Source organism: Plutella xylostella, chromosome 31 (assembly GCF_932276165.1).
Source record: "Plutella xylostella chromosome 31, ilPluXylo3.1, whole genome shotgun sequence".
Taxonomy (NCBI): domain Eukaryota; kingdom Metazoa; phylum Arthropoda; class Insecta; order Lepidoptera; family Plutellidae; genus Plutella; species Plutella xylostella.
Genome location: NC_064011.1, coordinates 4532198 through 4548583, shown reverse-complemented (window position 1 = coordinate 4548583; position 16386 = coordinate 4532198). Strand labels below are relative to the sequence as shown.

Here is a 16386-nt window from a genome sequence, read left to right as displayed (position 1 = left end):
CGGAAGTTAAATATACGTGAAGAGTCAGTTAAATGAGTTAAATCACATAATCCGTTCATTCGTGGGTTTTGGTCTGAATTTACCTTTATGTTGGTCCCTGATGGTTAAGAAATTCATCGATGAGTTCACAGTGCAGCAGTGGAGGACAAATGTCAATGTCAGATTGAAAAAATCATAGGTATGAAATAGTCATAATAATATATTGATATATTATAATCTAGTACATACTGAATCTTGGAACATTTGCAATAAATCTACCCGTGGGAATTCCAGAAAAAATGGCTATGTGTGCTATTTATCGTATCCTAGATTTTTAAACCTAAATGTCTTAAGATAATGGAAACTTTATTGGAAAAAGTGTTATTTATGTATTTTAAGATTAATGCATCCATCTGCTCTGTATGTTTCCTTAACAATAATAAAATAAAATAAATTTATTTTGATAAAATTATTGTAAAGTTTAGTTTAACCCTAGCCCAGCTGCTCTAGTGTTTACCATCTCTATTGGTTTAATTTTTACAAACTCTATAAACATACAGTAGATTTATCAAAATGGCCCAATCTCAGGTCAAGTGAGTTCCACACCAAATTGGTAATTCCGATGAATTGGCATCAAACTGACCTACATGTTTAGTCCACAAGCTTATAAACACTTTCTATAGCAATAGCACTCAGTTACATTATAGCTACGTAAACCGATGATTTTGCAAAAAAAAACTATTTCCGCTCAAAAATATTATGAAATTGCAGAATAGGCCATGACATGAGTATCTAATCAACTGAATTCAGTTAAGTAGGACGAAATTTTGGAATTACTTTTTAATGTAAATCTGTGTTACTCTTACTTAATACTTTTTCGGTGATGATTTTTAAATAATAAGTGTCTTTATCTACCTTCTAAAATACTTACTTAAATGTTGTATTTATATTGTACATAATTGTTATACTTATGATGTTTTATATCATATAAGCATAAGGGTATAAAAAAAAGGCCAATCATATTCTATTGTAATTTATAAACAAGCAATCTTCTTAGAACCAAAAGCAATAAAAATAAAAATATAACATCATTAACAACTAATCAAATTATCGTTGTTGGATCGCCACAATGGCATTGTCCAGTGTGTTTATATTTATCAAATACCCGTCATGAAGTAATCATCAGATGGACAGGGATCATTGTTATCGACAGCCTTGTATCTATAAATTTTACCTTTAGTCCCAATAATAATGTTGTTCTTACGATCGAAAGCCATACCTGTGATTTTGAACCCCAACTCGCCAATTCTTTTTGGAAGAATACTGGTAGTAGTCAGTTTATACAGAGACCCTTTGACTGCTACTATAGCTTCATCATTGTTATTTAAACCTATTATATACTTCAGTTCCCGAGTGAAACCTTTATACTGTATCGGTTCAAACAGATCTATAGGATAGAAGTAGATCTTCCCGTCAATATATTCATGGAAGCTATTCCCTTTGCTATCCAAAACGAAGCTATACGCTTTAGGAACCTTTTCATATCTTTTAACAGCCGAGGAACCATTGATGAAGATAAAAATCTCATGTCCAACGCCCGTAGCTATATACATTTGGTTATCAGTTTTGTCGATAAAAATACTTCGAATATCATCGTCACCTATAGGTCTATCTGTTGAGACTTCTCCTTTGCTGCTGTCAAAAGTGACAAGGCCCTGATTGGTGCCGATGTAGACGATGTTATTGGCTGAATCAATGCCGATGCACTGACCAATCACATCATCGCCGATAGGAAGTTCTTTGATGCCCAAGGACCCGTATTTGAGGATATGGATGCCTTTAGTGTAGTTCTTTTTGTGAAGAATGAAGAGGATGTTGTCGGTTTTCGGGTCGATGACGATGCCGGTTGGGTAGCCATCGATGCTGGCGATAAGGCTCCGTTTGTAGAACTCCTGGCCTATCTGGATGCGTTCGCACTTTTGGCTCTGACAGCTGACCAGGTAGAGGGTGAGGATGAAGGTGGCAAAAGGTCTTCTCAGGTTGAACATGATGAACTCATGACAGCTGGTGTTCTGTGGAAAGGTGTAAGAGATTACATGCTGTAAAAGGTGTTGAAAAAACCGTGCTGTATGTAGGACTGTAGGTAACTAAATCTAAAATGGTCTTATTTCTTCTCTACCAATTTCCCCCTTATTCCCAAAATTCACCAACCATGTAAGTGCGTCTAGAAAATCAAATGTTTCAAGTACGTATTTTAATGATCTTTGTTGTAAAATTAGTAGGAAAAAATATTGTTTTGTTTGTAAAAAAATAGTTTACTTTTGAAGTTTAATTTATTACACTACAAATTGAAGAAACCACCATAGAGGTAAATAACACTACAGAATTAAATTAATGATTAATTAAAATTAATTAATTACTGATATTTTTACCTGTAAACTACAAATCACTTTGCTCTAGCAACCACTAGCAGAGATGTCACTTCAAAGAATGAAAAAAAAACGCCCTGAAACATGAAACAATAGATGGAAATATTGTTTTATTTTCCATGTCTAAATATTTAATAACTTGTCCTATTGTTAATGACTGCTACAATTATAATATTATCGTTATATCATTGTAAAAGGGTACGAGTAGGTAGATGTCTGGTACAATAACGGGTTGGCTGTTCTACCTATAGTCTTAAGTTTGCCCATAGCTTAGCCTTCATAATGGTCTCAGAAAGGAATCATTGATGTTCTTATGTGTAAACTACACAGAAAACAGATATTGACAAATCAATTATGAGTTGGACGATTATATAGCTCAATATAAGCCGACATACTATATAGCAGGAATTTTATTGGATCATAATTGAATTAAATATAGATTAAACACAGACTAAGACTAAGTATATGACTAGATGCCACAGATTCACTCATTTCTATGTTCACATAAGGCAGCCCACCAGATTCGTCTGGTGGGCTGAAATTTATACAGGAATTATTATTTTCGTTTCGACACTGATAAATCTCATAATGACAGCAAAAATGTATGAACCAAGTATGAATCAATACTTCAAGTTATGCAGAACTTATTTAATGCAGTGATTGGTTGAATTGTCGTGTCGTTTAGTAGAACTTAAAAGTTCATGCTTATTTAAACACCTACGTAGATTTACACAAATGAGAGGGCCTGAAAATGCATTTGAGTTATTTCACCGTGTAACTTGCTCATTGATAAATCATAGGCACTACTTACTTACATAATTTTACTGTAGAATATCAGTGGCTTGTTGATTTTATATGGGCAGTTAGTTAATTGCAGTACGCACGCAACTATGAGTAAAAAATAGATCTTCATAACAAATATAATATAAGTGTGTGAACAATAATAAAATACACAAATCTGTTTTATTACCTGATTTCCAGAAGTGATGATGATAGAGACAAATATGTACCTTATCCTACCTAGGAACCTTAGTAAAAAGCATATTTCTTACAATTAATTATCTCTAAGTACCTATATATCTTTTCTGGACGCTTCCGTTCTTCGGACGGCACGTTAAGCTGTGGGTCCCGGTTGCTGCTTCGGCAGCAGTCAGAGGCCTTCGGGCGGCTAGAAAACATATCTGACAGTCGGGTTGCCCACTTACCCGACAACTCTCTCAGCACAAGCTTGCTTGTGTTGGGGTCCACCAACCCGCACTAGGCCAGCGTGGTGGTCTAGGCCTAAACCCTACTTCATTAGGAAGGAGATCCGTGCCCCAGCAGTGGGGCCGTTATGGGTCGTGATGATGATGATGATTATGATGAAGTATACGAGTATTGTAATCAACATTAAGTAGTAGAAGCTATGCTTAGATGAGTGCTAGATCAAAGGTAATTGTGAAGTAACAATCCCAGCGACACAACATTAAAATCAGAAAGCTGAAGTGGTAAAATCTTTCTGCCAATATAAAGAACCGATAACTATTGGAAAATAATTTTATAGACAACTTCAATGTGCATTTAAAAAATATAATTAAATTCTAGTTACTTGAGGTATCTTAAGGATTGAAGGAGTGTAGGTTTTAAAAATATGAATAACATGACCCAAACACAGGATTGTCATTGTTACTGATTGGAAAAACGCACTTCAAAATAAGTTAAGTACCTACCTACTTATGTTTTTTCTTCAATAGGCCCTAATTACAGCCTAATTTAGCGTAGATTTTAAATAAAACAATGAGCATACAATAAATTAATTTCGTTTAATAATTTAATTCAGTTCAGTACTTAGATCCATTCGTTTTACAGTCCTTATTACTATATTTGTAAATAACCCCTGTCGTTGAAACATACATATCATCACCATCAAACTCAATGCCCGACGGCCAATATTCCAGATCCATCAGTTTCTTAGGAATGACTCGGTCTGGCTTCAACTGGTAGAGACCATCATTAGTGGCCAAAATTACTCGGTTCTGTCTATCGACTGTTATAGCCCTGGCTGTGTCTTTAGCTATTCCAGCGAATTCTATAGGCTCTTGAAAGCCTTTGAGCAAAACTTTAAGATATTTCGAATCGCATTCGTAGTAAACATTATCTTCCATATCTACAGCCATAATATATGTGCAGGGGACATTTTTCACTGGTCTTTTTTCATTCCTCTTAATATCTAAGACTATGACTTCGTTGTCCGGATACAGAACCGCGTACAATTCGTCTTTGATCATGTGTTTGTTTAGCTGGATGATATCTTCGTCTTTAAGACTTAAAAACGTTGGTTGGTAAGTTTCGTTTAGCGTATGGAGACCATTGTCAGTAGCTAGATAAACTATATTCCTCCTCTTGTCTATAGCAACGGCTTGACCGTGAACACCATCGATTTTCGTCGGAACATTATTGTGCAGAACGTATTGGTCCATTTTAGTTTGGACTTCGTCGTCTGTTAAAGAATCTAGGTCTATCAGAGTGAAGAAAAGGTCATTGGTGGCTGGATTGTGAGCCAGGTTGCTCGGTAGACCCTTGATAGTGAGGAGTGCTGTTCTGGTGTACAGTTTGTTGTCGAATCTGTAGACGCAGTCTTCGGATATGGCTGTCGTGGTCGCCACGAGCGTCAGCATCAGTAGGGGCAGCATTGTGACCTGAAATGAATGCATTTGTTGTTATTGTTTTGGCATTCAGTAAGGGAGACTTGGATCCTATAGTGGAAGATGGGTGATGATGATAATGAATTCTGAAATTATGAATCACTAAATAAACTATGAAAACTCTGAGGATCGGAGCCTCCTAAGATAAATAATTCCTAAGATAACATTTCTAGGATATACCTTTATGTTATTAAATAAATTTATGATGAGTTGCTTCAAGGACAGTTAGTTATGTTATTTATTTCCAGCAGTAAACCATTGCTAGCTGACGGTGATAATAATATGCTCCTTTTAATACACATCGATGGAATATTTGAAAATAAAACCAAAAATGTGTTCGTAAAATCCTACAAGATGATCTGTTAGTGTTTACTATGTTGAGTGTTTGTAATCGTTGAGTACGGATGTTTACAGCGTTTATATTCACATTCACTTTTAGGATGTGAAGTACAGTCATCAGAAAAAGTACCTAGATATTTTTTTCGAGTTGTACCTACTTCATTAGAATCGTGACTTTTAGAACAATAGGAACATACTTTTTCAGGATATCCAAATCATTGAATGGGTCAAAAATTTAAAGGCCAAAAAAGGCAGGGAAAAAAATAATAATTTAGGGCTGTCAAAACAAACTTACGCACCAATTTTTTTTGTTTACAAATTTTATTTTAAGGGCTGTAAACTTTGTACATTGTACATAGTTTTTAAGATTAATATTAATAATGAGATGGAATAAATTAAAACCTGTTTGTTTACTCAGTAAAATATACCTAGTTCACTTCAGAAATATTACTAACACACTCTTACCTTCAAATAAATAATATTCCACACACGTCCTAGCCCACTTGTAACTCCCAACAGTTAACTTAAAATTTATAACACTAACTTCAAAATTAGGGCAAAAATAAACAAACAAACTTATCTCAAACCTATTTTCAAATTGACCCTTTTATCTAGAGTCACTAGGCTTAAATAATTTAGGACGCAAGCCACTGACAAGCGCTCCAATTAAAAAAAAACTCGTGCCATAGACACAAGAGCGCCAAAATTAATTTAAAAGTAAATGATGTGTCTTCGGCCCAACAAGATGCAGACTATTGTGTTATGTTTTCAGTAAATTGGCTGTTTATATGTACTTTAACAAAGGAAATACATTTGTCAACGGTTCCATTGTGCTGGGAGCGACGGTAAGTGTCGGGCCACTGCACAACAGTGTGGAGAAAAGTAAATAATAATGTTCATTTTTTAGGCACAAATTCAAATTTTAGAACTGTCAAACTATAAAGTGTGTCGACGAAAAATAATATTTACGGATACAGTCGAATTTTAAACAAATGACAGTACTAATATCGTCATAAATATCTCAGTATGTATTAGTATTAATTTAAGGTATCGCATATATTACCAAAAAAAAATCGAAGTATCTAAAACTCTAAATACTTTTAGTTCTTTTCTAACAAGAAGCTTTTTAGTTCTTTGTCAAACCTTAGTTCAGAAACTACCAATGAAGTAATTGATGACAATACTTAGCTATAAAGATAAAGATAGGTACATTTATTCGACACATAGACAGCAACAACAACAAAATGAAAAAAAATACAGAATTAAAGAAAAGATATACATATGTATACAAAACAACAAGGCCAAAAAAATTTAACATGAGACAAAAACAAAAATATAGGCAAAATACAAAAGAATAACACAACGGGTTGCTGTCTGGAGTGTCGAAACGGCACCAGCTCAGCATGAGCTGTGGACAGTAAGGCCACAACGCTGCTTTTCAGCTGGAAAATAGGATTCATCTGTTCTTGAAAGCGTCAGTACCTAGTAGTTACCTACCGAACTAATATTTAGGGTCACTTTTACCAAACGCTAAACGTAATTAAAATTTGTATTTAAATCAAATTTTAAATACATTTTGTACTCACTGACAGACGTTTGACAGGCTACTAAGTATACGTTAAGGATACGTTTAGCGTTTGGTGAAATTCCACCTTAATCTGTGGCACCACCCATACAAAAAATGCTCATTAGAAATAAGTCCTATCGTATCAGAGTCGGAAACTTATGACACCTCTCTTTTTGCGCGGTAAATACTAACAAAACAATGGAAACAGTGGCCATTCGTTAGGAAGGAAGAAAGTGGTAACAGTCCAATAAGCATAGCGTGATGATAATAGCAAATTCACTGTTTAGCATAATCAGTTATATAACTGACATATATTTTCTTTCTAAGAGAAGTTCACCTACATTTAACATTTAAACAGTTTGTTAAATTATCAGTTCAGCAGGGTATGGATCATTCATACATCATACAGCATCCGTTTACTTCCTGACTGCCTCTGTGGTCTAGTGGTAGAAGCTTCGCTTCATGGCCCAGAGGTCCCGGGTTCGATTCCCGGGTGGGACCATCAATTTGTGTTTCTAAATTGTGGTTCTAAGTTTGGTTAGGACATAGAAGGCTGATCACCTGATGTCCGAAACAGTGAAACGATCCATGCTGTCGGATGGGCATGTAAAGCAGTCGGTCCTGCGCCTAGCTCTCTCCAGTCGTGTCGGTCAATCCGTCCCATTGGGTTATGAGAGTGATGGAACAGAGAGTGCTCCTGTGTACTGCGCACACACTTGGGCACTATAATCTACTCCTGCGTAGATGGCTGATCTCAAATGAGATTGGCCGCCGTAGTCGAAATTCGGCTAGGAGGACATTATTACTTCCTGACATATTCATATAGTAGGTAGTAACTGGCAGTTTACTCTTGAGTAAAAAGTTACACGAGCTTGGTCATATCCAGCCTAGATAGGCGACATTATGCTCAGGCTCAGAATAGCCAATTTTGAATAAAGACATTTCAATATTGAATCGCCAAATGTCCTGGGATCCATTCGCAACCGAGACATATAAAAGTATTTGTTAAAAACAGACACTCTTTCCTCGGCCTTCCTTACCTACCTATGAGTACACTTATCAGCTTATCACAAAGAAAATCGTAGAGCAAAAGTTCTGATGAGCCCCAAAACGTTGCCAATTCTGCATAATATTTATTAATCCATCCACTACCGAACACCATAGCTTTCAGAATCTGTCAGGCTAAGCTCCAATTTCACAATAGTCGGTTAAATTGTAACCAGGTATTGGTTGATCAATTATACGTCATCTCCATACTAAATTCTTGAGAGATGTGTTAAAAATCAACCACTAATACCTGGTTATGCTCTAACCGGCTATAGATAAATTGGAACTAAGCGGGCTAGAGGCAGCATTCATATTTTGTCTGATGATGATGACAATTATGATATGATGCATGATCAAGTCTCCGTTGAACATGTATCACTACATACTTAGATACTTTTACAACGATACATTTACTTACAAAGTCCTATTTTTTTCAGGGGTTAAACATAAAAATACAACAGAAGGTACCTATGTATTTAGGTACTTAGCATGTATTTACTTACCCCTATTTTTTCAGGGGTTCAAAATAAAAAAAAAGTAACTGTAGTTAGGTACCTACGTATTTACTTAGCATGACTGCTTCTAATTTAGTAATGATTGATTGACGGAACTACTTTTCCTTTATTTTTGTATATATAACTTATATCAATCGTTATCACGAATATGCATACTTACATATTTCACACGAGAAACTAGGTGAAACGATGCGAACGATGCTACATTCAATAATCATCCAAAAAGCGCCATCTGCCGTGATCTATTGTAACCATTAGATTATTTAATGTAGTAACGTAGTAATGTAGTACTTACCTTAGGGGAGCGAATTAGTAAGAGTTGTTGTATTGCATATAAAAACCAATAGATGGCGTGCATAAGTAAATGCAGAGACGGTTCTAAATCAGTTAGGCCAAGATAAATAGACGAAACTAAGACGGAGTCTTAGCTTAAGCATATGCTAAGAACACGAATTCACTAAAATAGACACTACTTGAGCACAGACTATGCCAGTAAGTTCGCACTCTGACTTAGCCGAGTTCGAGTTCACATTCGTCAAGACTTGGCCCTTGCTTAGCATACCCAAGTTGTCACATCTGCCACACTCTCAGGAAATTATTATTCTATGCTCTCAGGCTATCCACAGACCACATTTATACCAAATTTGCTAAAAAACTACGGAATGAAACTATGACCACAGATAAATAAATATACATTTGACGCAGATTTGACATAACAGGTTCTAAGCCAGTGACTTAGCCGAGCAAACGCTATGTATACCTTGTTTCACGGGGAAAGACATCTGACAGGACCCTTATTACATTCGAATAAGGGAAGTTTTTGCTTGTATCAGCTGTCTTTCCACGTGGAAAAAGGTATAGTGTATATTTTAGAGAATCATTGCAACTCGACTTAGTTCAGGTGAAGTCGTACTTGGCTAAGCATTAGTTTGAGCAAGTGCTAAGCAACGACTATTTATCTTGGCCTTTTAGTGTCTCTGCCCCCGTATTTTGTAACTTTTTGAGAGTTAGCAACCGGCGATAATTGGTATCAACTTAGAGACTTATTAACCGAAAACACCAAAAATCTTAGTGAAAGAAATATGCAAGAAGCCTAACAATATATCCTTACATTTAACATAAACGTTTGTGAAATCAGATAAGTCAGTAAAAAGTTATTAATTAATAATGCTCTAAGTTGTCAGCCATTTTATACCAACCAACCCCACTCGGAGTTACAAAATACGGGGGCTGGTTGTCAGTCTTAACCCGAACGGGTTGACCAATAAATAGGTAGGTACTTACCTATCACTTTTGCAACAGCCTATAGGATGAATGAAATTAAAAAAAAACTCTAAAGTCGAGCTGGGGGTTTGGGGAGAAGGCCTTTTTAAGCGAAACCGGTAGACCCTTGAGGAGTCGTGGTCTGGGATCTCGTTCCGGGGTACACCTGATACAGAGGCTGTCCCTGTCTGTGCAGCGGGGTAATGCTGCCAGTGCCATGGTACCTCTCGGGGTGGTTTTATTGACTAAATACCTACTGTTTGTTTTTGGAAAAATTGTAGATAAGCAGTTTTTAACGAAGCTTGTAGGCGTTTCAATTATTATTTTAAGATTGTATTCGTGAAATAAGATACTTACCGTAGGTATATAAGAACATTTGAATCCACCGTGTAAGAAAACCGCATAGCCAAAGTGCATGTAGGTTATCCTTAGGTTATAGTTCTATAAATAGTGTTTGTCTAAGATTAACTATACGAACCAGATGGTGTGTCACATATAAACACAAAGCAAAAAACTGACGACCGAATGGTGGCGTAGTGGTTAGTGACCCTGATAACTGAGCCGAAGGTTCCGGGTTCGATTCCCGGCTGGGGCAGATATTTGTTTAAACACAGATATTTGTTCTCGGGTCTTGCATGTGCCCGTGAAATGGCAATAGGCCCGCCCCCTATTACATTGGGACTAACATAAACACTGGCGAAAAGTGCAGCAATGAACCTCTGCCTACCCCGCAAGGGAGTATACATTAGTATAAAGTGTGAGTGAATAAAGTTGTTTCTTTTCTTTCTTTTTCAAAAAACTGTCCGCATTTTGTTAACTGTGAAACTGTTTTAAGTTAAATCTACCAATGAATAAAGTCGCAGATCTTCTAACCGAATTAATTCAAAATATGAGCTCAGTAAAAGTTGGGTATTATTTTTTTTGCACTGACACTCCATCTTGTTTGTATATTGTTAATCTAAGGTGTTTGTAAACTATTGTCGGAGTGTGACTCAGCAGAATATTGTTGCAACAGACATAACACGTGGGGCTGGGGACTGAACGATTCATTGATTCTTGTTCAATCAACTATTTTATTTCTACATTAAATTAAATTAAATCTTGTTAGTTTATACATTACATACCTACATACCTATTTATAAATACACTACATACCTAGTTATTACAATTACGTATGCACACGCCTGTCCCCCAGAGGGGTAGGCTGAGACTATGAACCTACACGTGCCACGATCCTGACATACTTATTTCGCTTCCTATACATTTAGGTTATCATCACAACCCATTACGTCCCCACTGCTGCGGCACGGGTCTCCTTCCAATGAAGGAAGGGTTTTAGGCCTAGTCCACCACGCTGGCCTAAAGTGGGTTGGTGGACATTTAGGTTATGTTACAAAGAAAATAAAGATTGTATGTAGTCATAGGAAACTTTTAAGTTTAAATACCTACAGTATCTACTAACTAGTAGATATACTAAACAATATTATATCTAATAATACATCAAATAAACTTAGATATGCGATTTACGAGTTAGAAGATGAGTAGGTAAAAAGTGCATTAGTTACTTAGATAGTTATGTATCGACTATGGTTGACTGTATTTGTCCCGAGTTCCGTTCCTGAAATCGTGACCGATACCTAGTGTAAAAGTTGTTGTCCGGCTATCTCTTAAAGTGATTAAGTAATTTATTATGCTACAATAATACGCCTATAACGCGATAACCGTATAATGTACTCCTTTCCTTGCATTTATTAACTACGTGCATTGGTCAAAATATTTCCATACAAAAAGGGTGTAGCAAAAGTGGTAGACATACTAAGCCGAAATGGTGTGACTCAGGGGGTCATATCTCAACAGCTTTGGTTCTACAACTTTAGAAATTCGCGAAAAAAAATGCTTTTCCAAAGAAACTTTGTTAGTCACGTGACTTTTTACTGTGGAAACTAGATATTTATTCATCAATTTCCAAATGCGTAGAGCAACAGTTCATAATGACTCCCACTGTCATACCCTATGTTACATGATTATTATTTTGAAACACTGAAAATCTGGCTGCAAACAAACGATAGAATCCGCCACTTAAAAAAGGCTGGTTAAAATTATCCAAGTCGTGAAGCTTAGTCAGAGGCCTTCGGGCAGCTTGAAAACATCTGACAGTCGGGTTGCCCACAACTCTCTCAGCACAAGCTTGCTTGTGTGGTGTCCACCAACCCGCACTAGTCCAGCGTGGTGGACTAGGCCTAAACACCTTCATTGGAAAGAGACCCGTGCCCCAGCAGTGGGGACGTGATGGGTTGTGTTGTGATGATGATGGTGACTTTATAATTTTATCAAGACAACTTTTAGGTGGAGCGGTGGACCATTTAGGAATAACATTGTATTATATAAGATTTATTATTAAGTAAGTATATACCTACCTACCTGCAAATTAAATCATATATTTATTTAAAATACCGCCTAATAAACTTGCATAAACTCTACTCACGAGACGTCATCCTGGTTCACGTAATAGCATTATAAATAAAAAAGGAGATTATTTTCTTTATGTACTGAAGATAACTAGCTTTACGCGTGTTCCGTTGAAAAGTCAAAAGTTATCTGCAAGCTTTTTATGTAAGCATTTTTTATATTAAAGCTTGCGTAAAATTAATAATATACTTAAACCGTTTTTTTTTGTACTTAATGTGTGCTTGTTCGCATTCTTATTCTTCTTCTTATCAAGTCGGTGGCAAACACAAGGCCTAGACTTGGGTTTGTTGCCATGGTGAAAAAATTGGCCAAAGGACACTTAGTGCCAATTTCGCCATAGTCGGTTATCTAAACGTCATCTCCATGTAAAATTCATGACAGATGCGTCAAAAGTCAACCACTACTCCCTGGTTATGCTCTAAACGACTATGGAGAAATTAGCACTTAGTAAACTTACTTCTCAAACTGAAAGTCACTCAGTGAGCTATGGAGCTATGCTTGGATTCTGTCTGAAAGATCACATCCGCAACGAAGTGATCCGAAATCAGCCGACAGAGATCTTAAATTAAGTCACGGGAGAGATATTTCACGAAAACTGACCTAAAGTTTATTAGTTTAATATATTTATATATGTATGTATATCATTTGTATAGCTATCATGTATAAGGTATAAGTAAGTATATCTCTGTGTCTCGATTTAAGTAGATAAACTTATCTCCTCTCAGCCTATCGCACTACCAACCACTTTCTCTACATCACTAAAGGTTAACTGGTAAAGAATGCTACTAGCATTAAGTTCTTCTTTGTAAAATGTTTTTATGTGCAATAAAGAACTATTGCGTTAAGTAGTTGATATTATTTTGATACGCCTTTTTTATTTAGCTTTGTGTCGTATTAATAATAAAATTAGACAATCAGGCTTCATCCATAAAATATTGTGAACAACGATACAAATTTTAAAAACGTTTCTGATATTTTCGTCCATCATCATCACGAGCCATCTCGTCCCCACTGCTGGGGCACGGGTCTCCTTCCAATGAAGGATGGGTATATAGGCCTAGTCCACCACGCTAGCCTAGTGCGGGTTGGTGGACATGATGTCCTTTTCATTGTGATTAGGCTTTAAGTGGAGTACTTAATATTTAAAAGATCGATTCACCAGTTATCTAGTTTGATATCGTCGAGCTGATACCTTCTACCTTCGGGAATGCTCATATCATGCACCCCCAAATACGAAATTATAAATACCTTAGTATAAAAAAACTTAATTCCATTCCTTTATGACGTTTTTTGACTCAGTCACGTGTTTTCATAAAATAGGCACAGCTGCAAATAACAAATTATTTACAATGATTACTCCGCAAGTCGGTAAATAATTAAGAAAAAATATAAACATACCTATTCATCATAATTTCACAACTATTTACGAGTAGGTAGTCTTCATACTGTGCATTACTTTATGTAAGCGAAAACACAATAATTATTATTGACTTAAAATTTGTCTAAATACACGTTATCTAAGCAGTAGAGTTGTATTCACGAAACGTGACCAATTTTTATGTGTATTATCATGTTTAATTATGTATTGTACAGTCAGCTAAAGATACATATAATTATGTTTGACCCCCATAGGAAAGAGTTGAATATATATGTAAGACTTAAAGGTGAAAAATATATTAATAAAATAATATTTTCTATAGGTAAGTATTGCTGGGAATCCCAATCCTAAACCCTAATTACCTGAGAAAATATCCCATAATCTATACCAAGTTTTCATGGAAAGAAAATAAAAATTCTATTTAGCGTAAATAATTTAAGCAACAGGAAAATATCAGACGCATATTTTTGGAAAATTTCGGAAACTTGCCCATTGAGTCCTAATTTTTGGTCAGCTTTCGTGAAAAGCAGTGAAACTAAGCTATCTACCAAGGGTTAATTCGTCCCATATCTTTAGGCATATTGCGCAACCAAATATCAATAGTTATTGTTACGTAAACCACAAGTCTACTATCATAGTAACACATTAGTAATCGCTATTTGATTAGACCCCACCGAGCGGGCAAATGGCTTTATCAATTTTAAACAAATAGGGCATTATTAAACAATAGTTATGTAACATAAATAGGGTCATAATTTACCTTTGCGAAGGTAGATATACACTTATACACGGGTTAACAAAGGTATATAGTGTGGCGAAAGTGGGTGACTCAGGAGGTCATTTTGAACAATATTTCAAGCTGGAAACTTATAGGCGCTTCTATTCTATTCTATTCTCTGTGGGGGTGTTAGTACCTGCACCTGGTTGTCTCGAATGGAACCTTTGTGCATGTCCCCAAGGTCTAAACTGCCTTCCTGAGCTTGGACCATTTCCCACCACGCTGGTCCACCACTGCGGGTTGGTGGGTTCACATATCTAGATGTTTCCTCACGATGTTTTCCTTCACCGTAAGAGCGATGGTATATATTGTACTTAAGTAAAAATAACTCATTGGTACATGTCAGCGCCGGGAATCGAACCCGCATCTCTGGCGTGAGAAGCGGGCACTTACCCGACTGAGCTACCACCGCTCATATAGGCGCTTACTTTATCATACTTTACCGAAACAGCGCTGATAAGCGCGGGAAAAATATCCATAGTGGGGCGAGAAAAGTTTGCAGCTTTCTTTCAGTATACGGCCTTAGGGTGGGTACATAGAGAATTGGGTTCCCTGTATCTACCTGTACCGGTAACCTGATTATGTAAAAGCGCTACTCACGGAACATTTCCCGGATTTTTTAATGTCATGAGCGCTTTCGCATAATAATTCTCTATGTAAGCACTCTTAGGTTGTAGTAGGTACATACCTACTTATGTAGGTTTTTTTTACTTAACAGACGTTTCCCCTAAAACATGATTGGTTCTTCGTTATCTTGGTTGTGCCGGGATATTGTCAAAAGTTGTGCTCACGTTTTTGTGTTATGTAAACAACGCAACCTAAAAAACTATTGGACGAATGCTTGCATAATAATAATATTATACTGTAGACAAATTCTCATGTCACAAACAGAGTTAAAATATTTATGAGACCATCATGGAAAAGAAAACCGAAATTATTTCCTATGAAAGTCTCAGAAACGTTTTTTGAAACGCGACGGTCGCGCCATTTTAGCAAATACATTAATATTGTTCAGTTCTCAACATTGCGAAAATTGAACAAAGATTAATAAAAGAACATATAAGTAGCATTAAAAGCGTTGACTCCCGAACATCGACTACTAAATGCATTGATTAAATACAGGCTGTAGAAAAAATGGTATACTTTTATTTTATTTTTATTTTTATCTTTATTAAAATCCAACAGCGATTACATTTAGTAGCTTATAGTAGTAGAATTGATTACAAAAAGTATGGCCAATGATAGGATTCACATATAATTATTTAAGTTTTAGCCGAGGTCGGATATAAAACTAATCTTAACTAAAAGCTTAATATAAAATTATGTTTAGAAGAAAAACTACATTAGTGGATAGTGGCAGGAAAGCTACATTTTACATCTAGACAGTCAGTTTGATACTCTGAATATGCAGGGTGTTGGTGATGCACATGTAGGTTTCGGCTTAGTACCTATACCATTTTTGCAAAACCCTGTATATTGACTTGACCATGGAAAGTGATATAGGTACCTACCTAGGCATAAGCTTTTTATCCCTAGATTCCCACTGGAAAACATTTCGGTAATATTGCGAGGAAAGCTAGTAGGTAACCTATACATAATATACAAATACAAATAAGTTTATTTACCAAAAAACACAGTTACATTATTTGGATAATTAAATAAAACAGCATAATGAGGGTAAGTACTTTGAATTATTAACTCCAATGTTACCGGTAAACTCTGCACTAGGCGAGCCTGTATCGCAGAGATCGTGAGCAATTTCATTGCCAGAGACGGAGCGGGCGGTATGAGCGGGAGCGGATTAATGGGTGGTTATGAGTAGTATTATTAAATATAAATCTATTTTATGGGTGGGATAGATAAATATATATATATGTATGTATATAAAAATATATGGATGTATTAGAATGTGAGTGTGTATAGTATAATATTGTTTAC

The 16386-nt window shown here is 36.0% G+C and overlaps 2 protein-coding genes across 2 annotated transcripts; both read right to left on the bottom strand.

Annotated features, from left to right (window-relative positions):
• Nucleotides 1-1067: 1067 nt before the first annotated feature.
• LOC105390171 lies at nt 1068-2479 on the bottom strand. Its single transcript, XM_011561422.3, has 2 exons — nt 2412-2479; nt 1068-2051 (listed from the first exon to the last, which is right to left on the bottom strand). The coding sequence occupies exon 2, from the start codon at nt 2025-2027 to the stop codon at nt 1137-1139; it is 891 nt and encodes a 296-aa protein (XP_011559724.3). The 5' UTR covers nt 2028-2051; nt 2412-2479; the 3' UTR covers nt 1068-1136.
• Nucleotides 2480-4218: 1739 nt separating this feature from the next.
• LOC105390170 lies at nt 4219-6296 on the bottom strand. The gene is made up of 2 exons (XM_011561421.3): nt 5897-6296; nt 4219-5086 (listed from the first exon to the last, which is right to left on the bottom strand). The coding sequence occupies exon 2, from the start codon at nt 5078-5080 to the stop codon at nt 4229-4231; it is 852 nt and encodes a 283-aa protein (XP_011559723.3). The 5' UTR covers nt 5081-5086; nt 5897-6296; the 3' UTR covers nt 4219-4228.
• Nucleotides 6297-16386: the final 10090 nt, after the last annotated feature.

Excerpts from the sequence above, each read along its gene's own strand:
- LOC105390171 (XM_011561422.3), bottom strand. The coding sequence starts at position 2,027 with ATGTTCAACCTGAGAAGACCTTTTGCCACCTTCATCCTCACCCTCTAC.
- LOC105390170 (XM_011561421.3), bottom strand. The coding sequence starts at position 5,080 with ATGCTGCCCCTACTGATGCTGACGCTCGTGGCGACCACGACAGCCATA.